The sequence below is a fragment of the Ursus arctos genome, unplaced genomic scaffold (assembly GCF_023065955.2).
Source record: "Ursus arctos isolate Adak ecotype North America unplaced genomic scaffold, UrsArc2.0 scaffold_21, whole genome shotgun sequence".
Classification (NCBI taxonomy): Eukaryota; Metazoa; Chordata; class Mammalia; order Carnivora; family Ursidae; genus Ursus; species Ursus arctos.
Genome location: NW_026622886.1, coordinates 34,811,830 through 34,833,911, shown reverse-complemented (window position 1 = coordinate 34,833,911; position 22,082 = coordinate 34,811,830). Strand labels below are relative to the sequence as shown.

The 22,082-nt window shown below is 42.3% G+C and overlaps 2 protein-coding genes and 1 long non-coding RNA gene across 3 annotated transcripts in view; 2 read left to right on the top strand and 1 right to left on the bottom strand.

Moving 5' to 3' along the window:
- The first annotated feature begins 1,368 nt into the window (after positions 1 to 1,368).
- Positions 1,369 to 20,513, top strand: GLIPR1 (GLI pathogenesis related 1). Its single transcript, XM_026500005.4, has 7 exons — positions 1,369 to 1,448; positions 1,772 to 2,040; positions 3,278 to 3,520; positions 12,355 to 12,467; positions 18,070 to 18,152; positions 20,071 to 20,097; positions 20,201 to 20,513. The coding sequence occupies exons 2-7, from the start codon at positions 1,849 to 1,851 to the stop codon at positions 20,353 to 20,355; spliced, it is 813 nt and encodes a 270-aa protein (XP_026355790.2). The 5' UTR covers positions 1,369 to 1,448; positions 1,772 to 1,848; the 3' UTR covers positions 20,356 to 20,513.
- LOC130544455 (uncharacterized) lies at positions 3,528 to 7,105 on the top strand. Its single transcript, XR_008960744.1, has 2 exons — positions 3,528 to 4,771; positions 4,873 to 7,105. It is a non-coding gene; the product is annotated as an uncharacterized LOC130544455 (long non-coding RNA).
- Positions 12,922 to 22,082, bottom strand: part of KRR1 (KRR1 small subunit processome component homolog) — a 22,442-nt gene continuing 13,281 nt past the window's right edge. Inside the window, exon 10 of the mRNA XM_026500004.4 lies at positions 12,922 to 21,530. Coding sequence (XP_026355789.1) covers positions 21,391 to 21,530 — 140 coding nt within the window. The 3' untranslated portion in view covers positions 12,922 to 21,390. The remainder of the gene's footprint in view (positions 21,531 to 22,082) is intronic.

The following is a 22,082-nucleotide window of genomic DNA, read 5'->3' as shown; positions in this document are numbered from 1 at the left end:
TGCCTCTCCCTCTGCCTGCTGCTCCCCCTGCTTGTGCTCTCTCTTTCTCACCCTGACAAATAAATAAATAAAATCTTAGAAAAGAAAAAAAAAAGGAAAAGAAAAAGAAAAAAATAATTTCCATTGAAAGTAATCCCCCCCAAGCCTAGTGCATTCACCGTATCTCTTGATTTTCTAAAACACTGGTGTGTTCTAAAACCAGATCACACCCCAACTACAGCTAAAAAACCCTTCTATAACTTTCCATTCAGTTTGTGATAAAATCCAAATCACTGGCAGAATCCAGAAGTTCTCCCCGATCTGACTCTTACCTCTCTCCCTGTCATGAAAATCCCACTTGGATTCTAAATTCCATGAGATGGGGTCCCATGTTTCCTACCAGCCATTCTTGAAGACCATCTCTATAGAAAGAGACAACGTGCAGTGCTCTTTCTCTATTCTAGCCATGACTTCATGTTTTCAACTTCACAGCTGGATATGAAACAGGGAAACTGAAGGGATCCCATGGTGTGGCTGGGGGGCGGGGGGGGGACTGTTTTTTTCCAGCTTCTATTGTTGCTAGGACCAGACCCCCTCCCCACTCTACACATGCTTTGTAATGCAAATAACATATGTCCTCCTTAATTATTATTATTTTTTAAGTAGGTTCCATGCTCAATGTGGGGCTTGAACTCACAATCTCGAGATCAAGAGTTGGCATATGCTGAGCCAGCCCATCCTCTACATATGTCCTTGTAAGGGACAAAGAGATGGGGCACTTGGGTGCTCAGTCGGTTAAGCGCCTGCCTTCGGCTCAGGGATGTATGTATGTATGTATATATATATATATATATATATATATCTTCAATAAACTCTACTTTCACCTCCTGCTGGCTCATGTCTGATTTCCATCCTTCTTTAAGCCAAGGACCTCTTGGCTGGTCCTCTGAAACCCTCTCTGGGTACCTGGACCTGGCCTGCTTGCATTAGATATGTGATCCCTGTCCCCCCCAGTTCTCTTCACCTCCTTACCTTTTTTTCACTTGATCAACACCAGTCTGATTCCAGCTCAGCAAAGGCCCCACTGCTGTTGCTGGAAGCCATTTCGACCCTTCCAAGAATGGATTAAGCATCCTCTGTGCATCCTTAGCCCTGAGTGCCGCCTTCTACCTAAACCTTCAATTGTCCCTGTCCTTGTCACCACCATCTCACAGCTCCTACTTCTCTGAACTCCTGGAGGGCGGTGTTTATCTCATATTACGAAACTGAATACCCGCGGCAGAAATTTAATATGTGTTAATATAGCAGCTAGTTCATTGGATTCTCCCAAATCCTCTCTGATTAAGGGGCTAGAAAAAGGTTGATTTGCCTCATTCAGGAAACAGGCAGCTGAGGATGACAGCTTGGTAACTTGTCCAAGGTCTTACAGCCAGGGAGGACCAGAACTTAAACTAAAATGTGAAATGGAGGTGAGTGGTCTCTCTCCCATTTCTCTCTCTCTGCCCTCTGTTTCCCTTGGTCACACACACACACACACACACACACACACCATCCTGAAAGAATTCTGTCAAGTTAAGATGTTAGCCAGATATTCCAACTGATACGACTCTTAAAAAGCTTTTGAAAAGCATTTTGCAAGACGCTTAGGGAAGTAAGAAATACGTTACTGAGAACCACTGCAAAGACGGGGTTAAAAGCCCCAAAGTGGCGGCAAACCATATATGGAGAAACCCATTTCTTTAAACTTGTGATGAACTCATGGTCTGCTTTTCTTTTTTTTTTTTCTCTCGAGACTGAAGTCAGGAAAACTGAGAGCGGCACACACGTCAGGAGCAGCGGTGGCTCTGGCGTCCAGCCCCCCGGGGCTCCATGCCAGGCACACCCAGCATGCGAGTCACACTTGCTATGACAGCTTGGATCGTTTCTGTAGTTCCCAGTCAGGAATATAGAGCAAACAGTTTGCCAGATGTCGAAAATGAAGATTTCATCAAAGACTGTGTTCGAATTCATAACAAGTTCCGGTCAGAGGTGACTCCAACGGCCAGTGCTATGCTGTACATGGTAAGGAAAAGGGCAGTATTCATGGCATAAGTAAGTAAAAACCAACGAATGTGTACTGACCTGGGCGGTAAGTCCTTGCTAATCCGGAACGCTCTTTTTTCATCGTGAGTAACGTGTACAGTAAATTCGTGATCTGTGATGAAAGCAAATCCGGTGTATCTGTTGACTCATCTCTAGCAAGGAAGCTTGGCAAGTACCTTTTACTTTTCTTTTTAGATACTTCTTCTCCTCTGGTCATAGATAGATTTTACATTGTTTTTGCCACTTTCTTCCCTGTTAATTTCTGAAGGTTTTTTTTGTTTATTTTGTCTCTAAGTTGTTGGGTTTTGTTTTGGTTTTGGGGGGGGGTTGGTCTTTTGTTTTTTGTTTTTGGTTTTCTTTTTTGGCTGCTGGCAAAGTATTGGCTTTCTCGAGGAAGGCAGCACGGCATCTCAGGAGAGGATACGATTTTGAATCAGTCGGGCTTGGGTTGGAGTCCCAGCTTGGCTGTGAGCTGGATTTTAACATTCCTGGGCTCCTTAGGGTGGGGCCTATTGTGTTTATTAAATTATATAAAGTACATGAAACAAAGCATACAATATTCTGCACGTAATCGGCCCACAGTGAAATGTTGATCTTGTTGCCGAATTCCAGAAGTTTCCCACCGGCCCTCTGCTGTAGCGAAGACCCCACTTAGCTGAGGACCCCCGTGCAGTGGTTCCTTCTCTAGTTCCCTCATCACCCTCATCACGCCTCATGCCCCTTTCAAATTCTCACTCTGCTCACTCCAGTGACATTGTTTGGTAACAGTTTTCATTCCTCTTGAATGCGAAGGAATAGGAGCTTTATTCAGGAGGCTGGCCAACTGGGGAGGAGGCAGACTGTGGTCCAAAAGCCAGCCCCACGCTCTCTGCCCCGCCAGGAGAGTTTTAAAGGGCCAGGGTGCGGTTCATCAGTGAGGGGGGTGCAGTGGCCTGCAACATTTCCTGATTCTCTGCAGATTTGGTGATGCCAACTTACAGCCTTCAGGGCTTGAGAGTTGTGCAAGAGGTATAATTCGTACTCTACGACGTGCGAGGGCTTTCCGTTCTCTCGTTAACTGTAGGAGGCTGAGGAACCCTCTGATCATCAGCTTTCTCATCTTCCAGTGTCTACGTGGATCCCTCTTCAACTCTCTTTCCTCGCTGTCGTTGGAAGATCTTTCCAAAATCCAATTTTCATTCCTGACCCTCTTATTGTATAATGTTTCTTTTGGCAGACTTGGGACCCCGCACTAGCCCGAATTGCAAAAGCATGGGCAAAAAACTGTCGGTTTGCCCACAATGGACAGCTGGGATCGAACAAGCTGCACCCAAATTTCACTTCAGTGGGAGAAAACATCTGGACTGGATCTTTATCCATATTCTCTGTGTCTTCAGCCATCACAAACTGGCACAGTGAAATTCAGTACTATGACTTCGAGACTCAGAGATGCAGCAAGGTCTGTGGCCATTACACTCAGGTAAGTGTCTTCCCTATATTCTCGTGAAACCCTCTTTTCAAGGGTAAAAAAGAAAACTGGAATCTGGTGCTAAGAAAGTATATAGTAAGCCGGTGCACCTGTAAATATGAAAGAGTAGGGGTTGCAAGCTTCCTTTAAAAATAAATAAATGGAGCAAACTTCCATAGCAGGGGAGGTAGTGCCTGAAGAGGTCAGTTATGTGAGTCAACCTAAAAGTGAGGCTCAGCGATCTGGACAGACTTCGGATGTTCGACAACAGCAACCCCCCTGGGGGACTTTACTCCATGTGTGAGCCATCAGAGGATGTGATGAGTGAATGGATTTTCAGGGATGAGTCCTCTAGGGAATTGGAGGCCCTTGATTTGGGACTCTAAAATTGGGAGAAATCAGCATCTCCAACAGAAGCTTCAATTCCATATCCTCCCATTCCTCCAAGCGCGGGTGGAGAGCCTACGATGTGTCCCACGAGGACGACAAGAGAAACAACAGAGGAGAGGCCAGCATGTAAGCTTGTATAAATTCCCCTCTCCCCCAAAGTACCATATTTAGTCCCAGTGGCCACATTCAGAGGGTCCCACTGAGATTTTTTTTTTTAAAACATGTTTGCAACATGTGGAAACAAACCCCTCGGGAAGCATCATCTATGGTCTACTTATCTGCTGCCTCCCTGCCCCGGCCACATTTCATTTATTTACTTTTGTTTCCTGGCAGTCTTTGTCAAGCCAATAACTAAAGGTGCTGACCCCATGTCTGACTGGTTCTAATGTACAAAAATGTGTTGAAATGAGGGATGAGGGCAAAAACATTTCTAACAAGGTAGTTAATGTGGACTACTAGGTGTTTTTAAAGAGCAAAATGTTGGGAAAACTCTGTGCCGTTCAGCCTTATAGAGCCTCTGGTCTCACTGGTGTGGTTATAGGTAAAACAAGGCCGACATCGCTATGTATTATTATGATGTGACAGGAAGGGCAGATTTCAGTGACATTTTCACCTCAGGATTATTATCAACAAGGAGGAGTTATGAAACCACCAGTAGCAATGGTCTCTTTCTTGAAAATATAATTAAGGTTTCCCCTAGACTTATCCCATAAACCATTCATCTTGGCTTATGTTCACAGAAAATTGTAACCAGAAAATCGATTCCACCAGAATCCCACAAGTCCTCAAGGGCCAGAAAGCTAACTTCAGGTTGTCTACAAGTGGTAGCTGGAACCATTAAACGTTACACTGTTTAAATCTCCAAAAATAATGGTCAGTTTGAGGGGACGGACTCCCATTCAGTCTGTGCGTAAGCTTCTACGCTGCACGAAGCACTATTGTAAGGCACTCCCTGGTCCTATATCTTCGTACAGATTCCTGCCAAACAGAGCCTGGGCCAACAGCTTATGTCCTACCATATTATTGAGGAGTACAATCGCCAAGAAGTTAAAATGAGGGGCGCCTGGGTAGCGCAGTCGTTAAGCGTCTGCCTTCGGCTCAGGGTGTGATCCTGGCGCTCTGGGATCGAGCCCCACATCGGGCTTCTCTGCTGGGAGCCTGCTTCTTCCTCTCCCACTCCCCTATGTTCCCTCTCTCCCTGGCTGTCTCTCTGTCACATAAATAAATAAAATCTTAAAAAAAAAAAAAGGTAAAATGAGGAGAAATGCTGCATGGGGTAGGGAATGAGGGACACAGATGGCAATGGCCCCTGACCCTTAGGAGGTGACCTTTTTTGGGGAGAGACGTGTGTGTAAGCAGATGTAATACGGTGCATGGTTGGTGAAATGTGGAGAAACTGACGAGGTGCCACGTGGGTAAAGAGGACACAGCAACGTATCTGGCCAAGGGGAGGTACGGAGAAATAGGAGTTGTCCACACAGCAGGAGGCTTATCAGTTGGTTCTTGGAAACTAAGTGAGAGTTTATCAAATGGAAAGGAAAAGGAAGAGAACTCCAGGCAAAATTAACGAGGTGTCCAGTGGATACAAATGAGCTTTGTACTTCGGAAGAATGGCTAGTAGCTCGCCACTCGCCACACCAGGGATTTGAAGATCAAAGGACTGTTAAATTGACCACAGACTCCTAAATCATGGAAGTCAACACACTCCATGTCCGCCATTCCGGGGACTAAAAACACGGAAGGAAAGTTGATTTTAAGTCTTCTAGACGTGAGATTTCAGAGATGGCCCTCCCCAAAGTAGCTGAGCTTACTTGTACATTTTCCCCTTATAGCTAGGACAAAAAAAGCAGGGCTCACATTTTGGACAGGAGAAAACACATTTCTTTGCATCCAGGTGTCCCAGCTCATGCGGAGTGATCCTAGCCTGTTCTCTCTGAGACCACTACATGCTACCCCCAATTCTGAAGAGCAAGCCTTATCCTGGAGAGGAAGTCCAGGGACCCCCCCTGGGTGCGATATCGCGGCAGCAGCAACCACTTCTAAGTGAGCCTGGCACCTCTCTGTCGTTTAAGATCTCACTGGAATCTCACCACAAAGCCGTCAGAGCCGCAGTCATCCACAGATGAGTCAACGGGCCTCAGGGAGACGAAGAAGCGGTTTTCCTAGATTTGCGTCCTCGCCCGTGTGCACCCAGTCTCAGCGGGTGTGCGGGAGAGCCCCCGAGCGCCAGCCCCAGTCCCGCCGCAGGGTCCCATTTCGGCTCCAGCGAGAGGAAAGAAAATAGCGCGAACCAGGAGAAGCGCACGCGCCCTGCTGGGGAGGGAGCTGCCCACCGAAAGAAGGGGGCGCAGGGAACGGCTGCCGCAGAGGATCATGAACTTCGGGTCTCCTTGAAGTTAGGGGCAAACAATATCTCCGGCTTGAAGAAGTGACTATGTTCACAAACCAAGGAGCCGTGATCCACTTTCACACCCCAAAGGTTCGGGCATCCCTGGCAGCGAACACTTTCGCCCTCACGCGCCGAGCGGAGACAGAGCCAGGGGACAGCAATGCTCCCCAGCGGCTTCAACCCACCTGGTGCCCACAGGCCGCCTGTTCCGGAGACTGGCTGACGCTCTGCCCGCACCGTCTAGGAGCAGGAGGAGGAAGTTCCAGATCTTGTGGATTTTTGTTTTAAGATTTGATTTATTCATCTGACAGAGAAAGAGAGAGCAGGAGCAGGGGGAGAGGGAGAGGGAGAAGCAGACTCCGCACTGAGCTGGAGCCCAATGGGGGGCTCGATCCCAGCACCCTGCAGATCATGACCGGAGTGGAAGGCAGACGCTTAACCATGGGCCACCCAGGCGCCCCTGGGTCTTGTGGAATTTTGATGAAGTTTCCAAGAATGAAGCAAACTGACCTGAGTCATCTTCTGAAGAAGATAAAACTTAAAGTTACTGGGAGCTGCTGTTGTATGACTGTTTTTTAAAAATTTGTTCATGGACCTGATGAAATATTTTTTCATCATTTCATCCTTTTTTCATGGCTCTGTAATATTTTTTAAGCCCAAGCCTCTTGGACACTGTAGCTCTTTTCAGTTTTTGCTTAGATTCAATTCATTCTTTGCAGCTAATTAAGGGGAAGAAGCCTCAGAATTAAGTTTGAAAGAAGGTGAATAAAGTTCTTTGCCTACTAAAAAAAAAAAAAAAAAAAAAAAAAAGCTGTTTTCCCAGTGTCACATAGCTAGTAAGAAGAAGAGCTGGGATCCTGATTATCAGGTATGTGGTGAGGATTAAATAATAGGATTTATATAAATTATCTAGTAAAGTGCTGGTACTTAGTAGGCATTAAACAAAGGTTAGATCTCCTTCATGAGCTGGGATTTTTTTTGTTTTTGTTTTTGTTTTTTTTACCAATTATATTGAAAGAAGATTTTGACAGCCTGGTTAAAGATGACTTTACTTTAAAATACAATGTTTTCATCTTGTAAGAAATCTCACCTGGAGATTCAAGACTACTCAGTTGCCATTTTAAGTTCTTGCTGGAAATTACCTCAAGTGGATATTATAACCTCCCACTTATCCTCATCTTCTATTAATAAAAAGCAAGTTATTTTCAGATTTTGGCTGGTGAAACAGTGGTTGTACAGAGTAAAGACAATAGATTTAGATCCAATTACTAACTCATAAAGATGTGGTATTTCTTGACACATTAGGTCAACACTTTAGCTCGGTCTTCACTAGAGAGAGATTTGCACTAAGAATTGTGGTATATTAATATGGGAGATTAGATATTTTGTTGCCGGCAGTTCGCCTTTATAAAACTTGGGAATAGTTTGACTTCAATATATACGCGGGGCAGCGGCTTAGGTTTGGTAGTGCTGAGAATGCCCACTAGATGGCACCATACATCTCAGTTTTGGTTTTAATCCCTGCCGGACTGCCACCCTCCCCAAATCGTTGTTTTTACACTTCTACTGAACCAATGAAAGTGGGACATGTTTCACAGTTTCTCTACGTGGTTTTATATATGTTGCTGTATTACCATACTCTTGATAATAGTGCCTGATAATGAGTCAGAAGGACTCATACTGAGACTGGAAAGAAGATGGTGGGAAGGGGGCAGAAGCTCCAAAGGAGAGACGTGCGTGCCCCCAGTAGGTTCCCCGGATGCAGTGTTTTTTTAGAAAGGTATAGAGAACGTTATCCTCACCAAATAGTGAAGGAAGCTAAGGCCATGGCCACAGAGTGAGTAGCTGAGCTGGAGTATGAACTCCGTCTTTGTAGTCCCAGAGCCCACATGTTGAACCCAGAACCTGAATGCCCATAAAGCTTTTAGAAGAGACCAGCTTGAATGGAGACTAAACTGTGGGACGTCCGTGCAGTAAAGAAGTGAGCCCAACAGTACAAATGGGTCTCAAATGCTTAGGCTTCGTGCAAGAAGCCAGAGTGGAAAAACTATATTTAAACTGATCCCATTTATATAACATTCTGGAAAAAGCAAAATGATAGGGACAAAAAACAGACTAGTGATTGTCAGGGGCCAGGGGATGGGGGGAAGAGCCAACCACAAAAGAGCACAAGGGAACTTTTGGGGGCAATGGAAATGTTCTAGGTCGTGAATATGGTGGTAACTACACAATTGTGTTTGTCAGAATTCATGGGACTGTCCACCTAAAAAGGATGGGTTTCACTGTGTGTTAATTACAACCTGACTTTAAAAAAGAGAGAGAGACCAATTAAAACAAAGTGAACGGTAATTAACATTGCACACCCTTGGAAACAAAGAGACCAGAAAAGTAAAAGACAGTAGAACAAAAGAAAGAGCATAAAGCATTAAAGATGTGTGGGAAGCCCAAAGATGAAGAATACCTGAGATGAAACAACACCTGAAGAAAGTGCTCAGAGACCAAAGAATAAAAAATATAAAACGATTTTACTAAGGTGATAGTAAAAGGAGAACACAGACAACGTCGCACCCAGTTAGCGTGCATAATAATCACCTGAGGAACTTGGTAACATATACGTTTGATTCTTTTTTCTTTTTTATGGCTGAATAATATTCCTATATCTGTAACACATTTTCCTGAAGAAGAAATTCTGCCATTTGCAACAACATGGATGGACCTGGAGGGTACTATGCTAAGTGAACGAAGTCAGGCCCTAAAAAGACAAATACCTTCTTAAATGTGGAATCTACACAAAAACAATCTCTTAGAAACAGAGAATAGACTGGTGGTTGCTAGGGTGGGGGTGGGGGCCAAAATGGGTGAATGTGGTCGAAGGCTCAAACTTACAGTTATAAAAATAACTAAGCCCGGGGATGGAATGGACAGCATGCTGACTGGCCACAGTTAACAATACTGCAGTATTTATTTGAAAGGTGCTGAGAGAGTAAATCTTAAAAGTTCTCATCACAAGAAAAAAAAATTGTAACTACATGGTGATGGATGTGTTAAATAACAAAAATTCATCTAAGTAATGTGTTAAAGATCTAATTGGCTTTATTAACTAATTCACGAATCAGGCAGCATCCCAGCCAGCAGGTAGAGGGGAGCTCCAAAGGGCTACAGAAAGGGAAAGGTTTTTAAAGGCAGAACAAAAAGTCAGAAACAGAAAAAAGGATTATTTCGAATGATGTCATCTTCCTTTGGGGAGAAGGGGGTCTTATTAGACAGTTTACCTCATCTTCCTTCGGGGCTTGGAGAGGTCCCTGTGACAGATTAGCTTATTGGTACTGACCAGAAAGTCCCTGACTGCATTTCGGGGACAGGTTGAAAGTGCAATTAGGTGAGGCCTTAGGCCCCAGTTCGGTGACAATGGCCTAGCATAAGTGATGCCATTTCAGGCCTGTGATTTTCTTTCTGGCACATGTTAACTAGATTTATTATGGTGATCATTTCGCAGTGTATAAAAATATTGAATCATTATGTCATATACCTGAAACTCGTGTAATGTTATGTATCAATGATAGCTCAATTTAAAAAATACAGATTTCAAGGACAATCCCAGTGACTCACATTCAGCAGGACTGAGAGGGGCCCAGAAACCTGCATTTTAATGTAAGCTTCCCAGGTGAAATCGCCTTGAGATACGGTGAAGAGAAATGTAAAACTTTGTAAATGAATGCAAAAATGATGGAAAATGCAAGTACAAGGGTCAAACCTGAGGATTCACGGCCATAAAGCCAGGCTCTCTCTCCCTGAGCTAAAGGTCTCAGTTCCCTGCAGGGGATTCCTGTGTGATGAGAAAGGGAAACCCCCCTACGTTGATCAGGGCGAGAACCCGGTCCCTTGCTGAAGGAGAGCGCTCCTCCCCTGGGGGAGCAGTAGCTGCCTTCCCACAGTTGCCAAACCGGAGGACAGAATGCAGAGAGCTGCAGCCCTCCCCCGCTTGTTTTGACCCCGTCCCTCCTGCCCCATGAGCCTCCCTAGCCACTCCCCCCCACACAAGCCCACCTTTAAGCCTTGGAGAAGCACAGACTCTGATCCACATCTCCCCTCCCTCTATACTCTCTCCCCAAGGAGTGGTTTTCATTGATTTTGTTTTTTATTTATGTGACAGAGAGACAGCCAGCGAGAGAGGGAACACAGCAGGGGGAGTGGGAGAGGAAGAAGCAGGCTCCTAGCGGAGGAGCCTGATGTGGGACTCGATCCCAGAACGCCGGGATCACGCCCTGAGCCGAATGCAGACGCTTAACGACTGTGCCACCCAGGCGCCCCTGATTTTTTTTTTTAAAGCAAACTTGAACTTTTTCTGATGTTCATAATGATTCTGACCCAAGACACCAGCCGTGTCTCAGTTCTGTGAGCCTTTCCCATCTTGGGTTAGCTGCTCTCTCTGGAAGAATTCTGACGCTACGACAGCTCACTGGGCTTCGGCTAACCTCACTAGGTCAGAGCAGGCTCCCACCGGACACTCGGTAGCCCCCTCTGCTCCCCCCGCACCACAGTCACACCCCTGCGTAAAGGCCCCATGGCAGCTTTTCTCTACGTTTTGTAAAGGCGCCCACCGGCTCCCGCTCATTCCCTCTGTATCCCCCGTATTTGGCACAGGTCTTGTCACAAAATTGCTTTCGAAAAAAATGAGTAAGTAATTTAACATGCAGTTTGGTCTCACTGTAAAAACAGTGCATTTAACTGCTGGCTTATCTCCAGACACTAGCTCTTAAAAATATTTTTTTTCTTTAGGCTTCTGTGACATCAAACACTCTTGGTTAAGATGAGCTCTACAATTTGTGGAGCTTCATGAAAAATGAAACGTCCCTTGTTCAAAAATCGGGGAAAATGCCACTAAATGTGGGAAAATACGTGACAGTGTTGAACTAAACCAAGTACGGAACTCTTCCGACCGTGGGGTCCGGTGCCACAGCACAGGACCCTCTCCCTGACCTGCCTCTGTCCTTGGTTTCCCTCCTATGCCACTCAGCACTCCTTTTTAATCTGCTTTGCTGGTTGATTTTCTTTTCCTCTTTACCCCATGCTCTCATTTACTTGTTGATCTATCATCTTTGCCTATGATCTAGTCCCGTGTCTTCCAGATTTCTATCTCTAGCCTCGCTCTGTCCCCTGAACTATAGATGGTCATTTTCAGCAGCAAAGTCACTCTGCACTTGGATGTCTCATAGGCATCTCAAAGGTTACTGGGCCTGAACAGAACCCCTGTCCATGCTCCCACCCACCCTCTTCCTTCCCTGGTTTTCCTCATCTTGGAAGTGTTGCTCAGGCCCCAAATTCCCACTTCCGCCACACTCAAAGCAAAAGCAAATCCTTTCGGCTTTAGCTGAAGCTGATGGATTCCCAGGAACATGCCACCACCACCCAAGTGTGGGCCACCATCTTGTCCATGTTGTACCACTGAACCAGCCTCCCAGATGCCCTCCCTCTTTCTTCCTTTGCTCTTCTCAGTCCATTGACTTCATAGCAACCAAAGAGATCTTTCTGAGATGGGAAAAAGAGTCTATGCTCACTCGCCTACCAGATTCCCTGTGACCTGCCCCTCTGCCTCTTACCTCAGTGCGAACGATTCTCCCTGTTACCTGGATCCCAGCTCTGCTGGCCTGCTCTCTGCCACTCCAGCAGCCAAGCCGGTTCCACCGCGGGGCCTCTGGGCCTCTGCTCCCTGGGCACAGAAGGCTCTCCCTCCCACGTTTAAGTCTCCTGCGCACTCATCCCCAGTGCTGCCTCCGCCTCCACGGCCCCTTCTCTGGACACCCAGGCTCAGCCCCTCCTCCCCAGCACTATTTTATTTCAAGTGCCAAAAATTATCTTAATATCGTGTATATGTTTATTTCACAGGCTCCCACCCCGATAATAACAATTCCAAGTCTTGTTTGCAACTGAATTCTGAGCACCTGCGTGCTCCCTGGTAGCAATGGCTCTACCTACTAGGGTGAATACACCTCACTGTGTTTATGAATCACACTCGAATGTTCGCTTTATTGTCTCCCTCCCGCTACAAACCCTTATTTTCTTTCAGGTGGTCTGGGCAGACAGTTACAAAGTTGGCTGTGCAGTGCAGCATTGTTCCACAGTGGCTGGCCTGGAACATTTTACCGACGTAGCCCATTTCATATGCAACTATGGACCAGGGTAAGTACCAAATCAGCCTCTTTCTACATTTTTTTTTTTTTAAAGATTTTATTTATTTATTTGACAGAGATAGAGACAGCCAGTGAGAGAGGGAACACAAGCAGGGGGAGTGGGAGAGGAAGAAGCAGGCTCACAGCGGAGGAGCCTGATGTGGGGCTCGATCCCAGAACTCCGGGATCACGCCCTGAGCCGAAGGCAGACGCTTAACCGCTGTGCCACCCAGGCGCCCCTCTTTCTACATTTTTTAAAACGCTCCTTAGAAGTATTTATCTTCATTATAGAAAATTGGGATAATAAAGAAAGCGTAAAAAAGAAAATTAATATTACCATTAATTCCTCTACCCAGAGATCTACTCCATTAACACGTGGTACTTTTTTTTTTTAAATATATGTGTGTGTCTGTGTGCAGACCTGTTTTGCACAATTTTTAAAACAGAAATAACTCGGAATTAAATTTCTCAATTTATGTAATTTATTTCATTTACTTTTGAACATTTTGGTTTTGAAATGGATACAATTTTTCTTCCTTTGGAAAACAAGGTAGACCCATGACATGCCCCCCACCTTTCTTTAAACATATATGTGTGTTTATGCATCATACACATTATTGAGAAAATGGAGATCATACCGGAAATGCAGGTTATTTTTCACGTAAAATTATACCATGAACATTTTCTGTGTCATTAAATTTTTAAATATGATACGAATAATTAGAAAAATAATGAAAGTACCCTTTCACAAAGATGGTGTTGAATTTCACCTAGGAAGCCTCTGCCCCTCTCAAAGCCAAAGCCAAGGCTTTGAAGGCCAAGAAGGCGGTGCTGAAAGGTGTCCACAGTCACCAAAAAAAAAAAAAAAAAAGATCCACACATCACTTACTTTCCAATGGTCCAAGACACTGTGTCTCCCAAGGCAGCGCAAATATCTTCAAAAGAGCACCCCCAGGGGAAACAAGCTTGACCACTATGACACATCAAGTTCCCCCTGACTTAGCAAGTCAGCCATGAAGAAAGCAGAAGACAACAACACACTTGTGTTCACTGTGGTTGTCAAGGCCAACAAACACCGGATCAAACAGGCTGTGAATAAGCTCTACGACATGGATGTGGCCAAGGTCAACATCCTGATCACACTCGATGGAGAGAAGAAGGCACGTGTTTCAGTGGCTCCTGACTATGATGCTTTGGATGTCGCCAACAAAATTGGGTACATCTAGGGTACCTGGGTGGCTCAGTCGGTTAAGCGTCTGCCTTCAGCACAGGTCATGATCCCGGGACCCTGAGATGGAGCCTTGCTTGGGGCTCCCTGCTCAGCAGGGAGTCTGCTTCTCCCTCTGTCACTCCTGTTTGTGCTCTCTGGCACGTGTGCTCTCTCTCAAATAAATAAAATCTTTAAAAAAAAAAAAATTGGTATCATCTAACTGAGCCCAGCTGGTTAAATCAAAACATACCTTTTTTCACCATAAAAAAATAGAGTAATACTTATAAAATGCTTACTATATGCTAAGCACTTTTTTAAAGATTTTATTTATTTATTTGAGAGAGAGAGAGAGAGTTTGCTTGAGCTGGGTGGGTGGGGCAGAGGGAGAGAATCTCAAGCAGACTCCATGCTGAGCACAGAGCCCCACGTGGGGCTCCGTTCTGCGACCCATGAGATCAAGACCTGAGTTGAAACCAGACTCAGACACTTAACTTTCTGAGCCACCCAGGCGTCCCACTAAGCACTTTTTGAAGTGCTTCACACATATTAACTTATTTAATTTTCATGAAAGGTCTTGAGATGGGTCCTCTTACTATCCCTGTTTAGCAGATACGAAAACTGAGGTACTGATGGGGTGAGTAGCCTGCCCAGGGTTTCACCATTGGTGACACTATTTCTTACGTCACTGTGTCACAGCTGACTGTGACCCGAGCTGTCTGGCCTCTGAGTCTGTGCTCCACATGGACACAACAGCTCATCCTACTGAAGGACTTAGATTGTTCTCTGCATTTTAGCATCTGATGCACAACCTTATATGGAAGTCTTGGGTCCCATCGATTTCCCTACAATTCCTAGAAATAGTGAACATCTTAAGTTTTTAAAAATGCATATGGCCAAATAATCCCCTACTATTATTTACACCAATTTATACTCCTTCCTTAGGATTGGGTATTATCATTTTTTATATTTTCTAATTTGATATGAAGTGTTATCTCATATTTTCTTTTGCATCTCTTTGACTACTAGTGATTATAAAATTTCACCTGATTGCCTATTTACATTCCTCCTTTTGTGAAGCATATGGTCTGCTCATTTTTCTATTAGAGTGGTTTTCTTAATGATTTATGGTGGCTTGTATTTTAAAACTTTTAACTCTCTGTCATATATATAACTTTTTTTAAAGATCTTATTTATTTATTTGACGGAGAGAGAGAGCACGCACAAGCAGGGGGAGTAACAGGCAGCAGAGAGAAAGAAGCAGGCCCTCCGCCGAGCAGGGAGCCTGATGCGGGGCTCGATCCTAGGACCCTGGGATCATGACCTGAGCCAAAGGCAGACGCTAAGCCAACTTAGCCACTCAGGCACCCCAACGTTTTTTTTTAAATTTGTTGCCCTTGAATTTTGTTTGGATTTTTCCAATCTTTGGGATTCCAAAAGATTTGTTAGAAGCCTCTCTCTCTTTCCCTGAAGTAATGTTCAGAAGAATGTTTGATAGTTTGAGTGTAGGTGGAAGTGAAAGGACTAAAATCAGGCGTCATTCATTCAGAAGAGAACAACTTTGACTTAAAATCCCAAAGTCAGAAAATCGGGAAAACCCAGGAAATACCAGCCAAAGCCATTAAGTCAATCAGTGGTGACTTTTCATGACATTTATATAGCTTAATGGTTAAGATATGGGGTCTTGAGACCTACCACCTTGGTTCACTTACTGTGTGACCTTGGACAAGTTACTTAATCTCTCTGAACCTTAGTTTCCTCTGCAAAAGATCAGGATAATAAAAGCACTGACTACTTATCAAGTAGCTATGAAAATTACATGAGAAAGCTAGGCAAAACACCAGGTATATGTAATACCCGGCAATGGTGATTATTTGAGAAGTACTCACAGTTATCGTTATGATGAGGCCCAAATGCCGTCTCCTCACTTATAAACTCACTTTACTTGCCTTTTGAGTTCTAAATAATAAGTTGTGAAACTTATAACCAGTTATAATGCTTCTGTAGAGTAACATTCATTTATTCATACAAATAATTCATAAATTCAATTATTCAATAAATATTTGTTTACTGAGCTTCAAAGGAGAACCAGCCACAGTCCCCGCTCCCATGGAATTTGTATTTGTAGGGCAGAGAGACAATAAAAATACAAATAAAATAGCCACATGATGATAGGAGTAATGAAGGAAATACCAGTGATACCGTAATCAACTCTATCAATAGGCAAGACCGTATTTGGAAAAAATGATGTATGTACTCGAGCGTAGGCATGAAGAATAGAGGAACCAGACATGTGAAGAACTTCACAAACGGATCTGCCGCAGAAAACACCTGCAAAGATTTTGTGGCGAGGATTCAAGAATGGACAGAAGAGCAGAGTGCGTGGACCACTGAATGAGAGGCAACTGGGGGAAGGAGGCAGCTCAGAGTTTGTAGGGCCATGTAGGCCATGGCAAATTTAACCTGCATTCACATCACGAAAAGAATCCTCCAAGGATAAGCAAGGGAGAGACAAGACCTGTTTAAATTGGGGGGATCATTCTGTATGAGATGTGGAAAATGGACTGGAGGGCATGGGGTAGGGGGAGCACAGAGACCGGTTAGGGATGTCCTCATTTTCTACTGCCTTCTGAGCTGGTTTTTCTCCTCATAGGCCCCCATTCCACATAATATCCTCCCCATATTTCTGAGATTTCCAAAGAGTGGGGTGGAGGGTGCTTAATTCTCCCGTCACCTGTAACTCAAGCTCTGGAGTCAGTCATTGCCCAGAACAGTTTTGACCCCTTCTCCTGGCTGCTTCAGGTCATTCTGATCCTCATTTTTCAAACACGAACACAAATCTCCCTTCATTACCCTGGATGCCTCAGAGCCAGGCTATCTCGTGATTACTGAAGAGAGGATTACAGCATGGAAGAGAAAATGACAACCCTGACCATCGATACTACAGGACCTAGTGTACCCTGCCTTAAGGACCCTTACTCATATTTATCTTTTTCTTTAAAGATCTGTCTTTACTCAGGGCACCTCTCTGGCTAGGTCAGTAAAGCCTGCGACTCTTGGTCTCGGGGTTGTGAGTTTGAGCCCCAGCTGGACACAGAAATTACTTTAAAAAAACAAACAAACAGACAGACCTGTTTTTTCTCTTCCTCAGTCCCAGGGTCCTGATTCTCTCAGGCTACCAGAGGAACACTAAAATTTCCTGCTTCTTTATGGACAGAATACTTTAGGGCCCTGGGTCTCAATTGTTCCTATCCAGACAAATGCAGGCCTTTCCAGTAGCATATTTCTCCCGGGCTGAATTCTGCCATTTCCCTAGAATTCACAACTGTCTTGTCTTTAGCCTGGTTTTGAAGTAGTAATTTCTTCTTCTTTATAGTTTGGAATACACAATTCAACAAAGAATGAAACAGCACAAACAACCTTATTAAAAATATTCTAGAACTTGACCACTCAATGAGTATTGCGCTAACAATGCATGATATCTCCATGACTAATGTGTATTTTGGAGGTCTTTTGTAATTGTTATCAGAATATTCCTTTGACTATTTTCCACAGTGTAAACTAAGCATGAGGATAAACTTAGTTTCTGAAACAACCTAGATTAATTTGGAGCCAAACAAGATTAGAACATATATTTGGTGTTGGAAACACTGTGTTAATAAAAAGTAATGTCTCCTTAACTTTGGAGGTAAAGCTATAGTGTTAGGGGAGGGAAGTCGAGTCCATGAACTTGGATTAGAAAAAGCTAAATCTTTATTTTCACTAACCTCTACTGAAAATAACATTTCATTATGTGTAGAGACAACGCTTCCGTCATATCAGCAGTAATGTGCCTCTGTGTTGGTACTTCTTCGTAAATCAGCACATTCCACTTGCTGCAGAGATCTCAAAATATGGTTGTAATCTATCATTAAAGGTACTATCATCATTAGACCTCTTGCTAGACCTTATTTAATATTTAACAGAAAAGCACATATTGCTCTATCAAAAATATTTTTAACATTTTGATAACTATTTGAACTTACTTGGTTTCCTTTAAAATCTTAAAATTTTATTTTATGCACTTATTTTTTTTTTATAAAGATTTATTTGACAGAGAGAGAGACAGCCAGCGAGAGAGGGAACACAAGCAGGGGGAGTGGGAGAGGAAGAAGCAGGCCCATAGCGGAGGAGCCTGATGTGGAACTCGATCCCGTAACGCCGGGATCACGCCCTGAGCCGAAGGCAGACGCTTAACGACTGTGCTACCCAGGCGCCCCTGAACTCTGTAAATATTAACAGGCTTCCACTTCCCGTTCTTAGAATCTGTAGACTTCCATCCTACAGATTTAGTCAAAGATTCACAGTAAATTTTACCAGGAAAAAAAACCTCTCCCCTAATGGACAGCTTTGTTCTACTTTATAGACAAACCTACCAAAGGCCATACAGAAAAGGATCTACTTGCACGGCCTGCCCCAAAGATGACAAATGTTTGGATAATCTCTGCGGTGAGTAAAAGGAAAATATTCTTTTGAATAATACACTGTGTTTGAAATTAGAAAACCTTCTCTGCAGAGTTAAGAATGTAAATGTTTGCTCTACCCTAATAGCTATTTTCAGGGAAGTTGGCGTCAGGTAGCAATCAAACTGATGGCTTACTGTCCGAGGAATGAACATCCATTTAAGGTAAATTTAAGGAAGGAAATAATATCTTTCTTATTTAGCTCTAATTAGTACAACCAAAAATGACTATGAGGATAGAAACTGGAGACCCAAGATCTGCTAATCTCAGCAAGATCAAAAAAACTCCTGATTCGTAAACACTCATTTCTCATCTTCATTCCAGGTACAGCCATACCTTTTTGATCAGCTCTCTGAGCCAGCCATCTCTCCCCTGCTTCAAGCACTCACTTCACTCACAGCAGTTTTGTTAAAAGAACTCAGTAGCACGTACCCACTATGTAACAAATCTCTTCTTGTAGTATCAATTTATTAACGGAATTTTTCCTTTCATGTTGCTGCAACACTATAAACCTTACTTTTTTTTCTTTTTTTCCAAGTTAGGCAGTGTAACATAGGAGTTAAAGCCACACATTTTTCAAACAGTATGCCCGGGTTCAATTTCCAGTTCCACCACTGTGACCTTGGGCAACTGTCTGAACAGATTTGCTCAACAATAAAATGTAGATGGCAGTATCTCTTCACAGGTTTGATGAAAACAGATCAAGGAAAAAAGAAAAAGAAATATTTATATTTAGAACAAAAACCTGGCACACAGTAGCACTCAGTAAATATTACAAATATTACCTATTATCCACAAATTCATCCTTCCTGTACTCCCAAATGTTGAGTTTACTCTTGGTGTTTTCTTCGTGCCCAAAATTTCACATTTTTATGACCATGAACAAACCCCATGCTGCTTCTTTAAAATCTGTGGTGAAAACTGAGAGAATTATTTTTGAATTATTTAAGGAGTAATTTAATTAATGCCACTGGTTAAATATCTTTCCCACTGGATTCTAAATTCCAAACAGGTAGGAATTATGCCTAATTCACTTATACCCTAGTCTGGCTGGCAAATAAGCACTAACTTGAATGCATGTTTCCTTAAAAAATATTCCTTCTTTTTAAAAATCTAGACAATTAGTAACAACTTCACAATGACAACAATAAAGTTCCTGGAGTTTTAGCTTTTGATCTTGGCCTCTAAATCTTTTGGGATAAAAATTCAGAAAATGAAGCCTGTGATCCAATAACGAAAAGCCTCTGGGCCCTTAAGAAAAATAAAGGTCAAACATACTAATGTGCATGAGGATAGAGCTTTTAACAGATTCCATCTCCGACGAATTATGACAAATATTGCAGGAAAAAAACTCCTTTCTGGCACTTTAGGTACTGTTGGCAGGTTCAATAAATACCCACGGAGGCCAAATCAGATGGTTTTGCATAATGTGCTGGGTATGTTAATGATACATGGGATGATTTTAGCTGGTACATGAATGTACATTTGTTTCAATATTCAAGAGCTGAATATTTAACATTTAAAAAATGTGTATGTAAGAAAAAGTGTAACTAGCACAGGAACTATTTCCAGGAAAATATTTTAATAAATTGCTCACGCTGACTGTTACTAATTATTATTTTTAAATTCTAATAGTTTGTTATTTTAATTGTATTTATCTGCTAGTTATGGTATGTAAAATTATTTTCCACTTATAGTAATAGTATATAAAAAGTTTATATATAAGGTCAATTTAAAAATGTCAAGTTAGTATAGTTAGTACAAAAAATCTTTAAAAACCAACGTTTGAAAAACACTGTAAGAAAGTGAAAGTAACGCTTAATGGTCATAATTAGAGACTTGGCTTTTTAAAGTAAAATAAAGCCTCACCAGTACGTATTTTTTTCTTTCTTCTGACTTTACAGCTAACCCAAAGCGAGACAAAGTCACACGTATGTACATAAATCTTTCATTGTTCCATTAAGATCTATGTGAATTATATTATTGCATTCTGAGAAACCACATTTAAGAGGATATTTTATGTTTGTTTCACAGGTTACTACTCTATTGTGTATCCTGACTGGCCAGTGTCTTCACGCAACAGATACCTATCTCTCTTTCTCATTGTTAGTTCACCAGTCCTAATACTGAGCGCTATAATGGCCATTTGGGTCAAGCATAAATACCCTCATTTAGTTATTTTGAACTAATATAATCCACAAAAAACCACAATTCGTTCATATATGGGTTTTTTTTTAAATTAATAGTTGGGTATTATTTCTTATTTCTAATTTTAGAACATTTCAGAAAAAAAATATGTTGTTGCAGTAAACCACCCTTAATAAAAAGAAAAAACTGTTTAACTTCCTATCTCTAGAATAAACTCATTTTTACTTTCCACTTTTCTACAAATAAGCGTTGTTTTCAGGCTGCCACAGCTGTGACTTTCAGTAAGTAACCCAGCTTCTGTGTGTCTCAGCTTCTAAAACTACAAAATTAATGTGCTTGATTTAGGTGATTCTAAATCACTCCACTGGCCCTCATTAGTAAAAACATTTCTACATAACTTGTTGCATGCTGCTTCAATTCTAAACATCTGGTTCCCCCCCACCCCGCCCCGCCTTTGCAATCTGAGGTCTTTGGCTTACCATTTTCCCAGACTCAGAATAGTAATTAAGGGATTTAAGAGGCCTTGTGTTTTTTGCTTATGGGTTGTTTAATCTTAAACATGATGTAAAATGAGATTATAAAAAGAAATAAGCCTAACTGTTTACTCGCTAACATTAGAGAGAGCACTGCAAAATCTGCATTTATTTTGCTCAAAACCAAATGGTGGGACATGATTATATTTAAAGACTAAGCAGTGGCATCAAACACTGGATTTGATGGATAATTACAATGACCACATTCCAAAAATCTTTATATAATAAATAAACAACCTAAAAATTACACCTAAAATCATGCTTAGGCAAAACATGCCAAAACACATTAGGTGCAATATATACAAAGATATATCTACCACTTTCTAGCATGACGTTTTTCAAAAAACACAGAGAATACAATAATTTACATTTATAAAGAACAACTGTTTATATAAACACTGTTTTGAAGAATGACACAAACTCAGAAAAATGTGATCAGAGTATTCCTTCTCACACATAGGCTACTAAAAAGCCCTAGTATCTCAAAATCCTTTACAAAAGGAGATAGCTTAAACAGTTCTCATCCAGGGTTTTTTTTTAATGTTATTTTTTCTTCTTTTTTTTTTCATCTGCTTCCATTTTAAGCTTAACTTCTTCAGCTGAAAGAGCTCCCAGTTTCTTATTCTTTGCTTTTTTAACCTTCTCCTTGATGGCGGCCACATCAATTTTATTTTCAGTAGAAGCTAGACAAATTAAAAATGATGTATGTAATTTTTCACATTTTCCCATATAAAACATAAAGAATATGTATTTGGTATAATAATTTCAGAGTACTGTGAAAGGTCATGCTGTAAAATATAAAATACCTGCTAAAATATAAAAAAAGTGCCTAAAGGAAGTTAGACATTTAAGAGAAAACAAATCATAAAGTACTTTAAAAATACATTAGTGAAAATACACATGAAAATGGCTTTATAGTTTATTAGTTTTTTAAACTACTGAATTTTTTTTTTAAGGATTTTATTTATTTACTTGACAGAGATGGAGACAGCCAGCGAGAGAGGGAACACAAGCAGGGGAAGTGGGAGAGGAAGAAGCAGGCTCCCAGCAGAGGTGCATCATGATGCAGGGCTCGATCCCAGAACCCTGGGATCACGCCCTGGGCCAAAGGCAGACGCTTAACGACTGAGCTACCCAGGCTAAATTACTGAATTTAACAATATTAAAACTTCATTTTTCCCCTTAAATTGTACTTGAGATTAGTTTTACTTATATACTTTCCCATATTTTAGAAC

Bases quoted from the DNA above. Each gene is read 5' to 3' on its own strand.
- GLIPR1 (XM_026500005.4), top strand. From the start codon at position 1,849: ATGCCAGGCACACCCAGCATGCGAGTCACACTTGCTATGACAGCTTGG. The intron at 2,041-3,277 runs GTAAGGAAAAGG...TTCTTTTGGCAG, and splicing joins CCAGTGCTATGCTGTACATG to ACTTGGGACCCCGCACTAGC. The intron at 12,468-18,069 runs GTAAGTACCAAA...TCTACTTTATAG, and splicing joins ATATGCAACTATGGACCAGG to ACAAACCTACCAAAGGCCAT.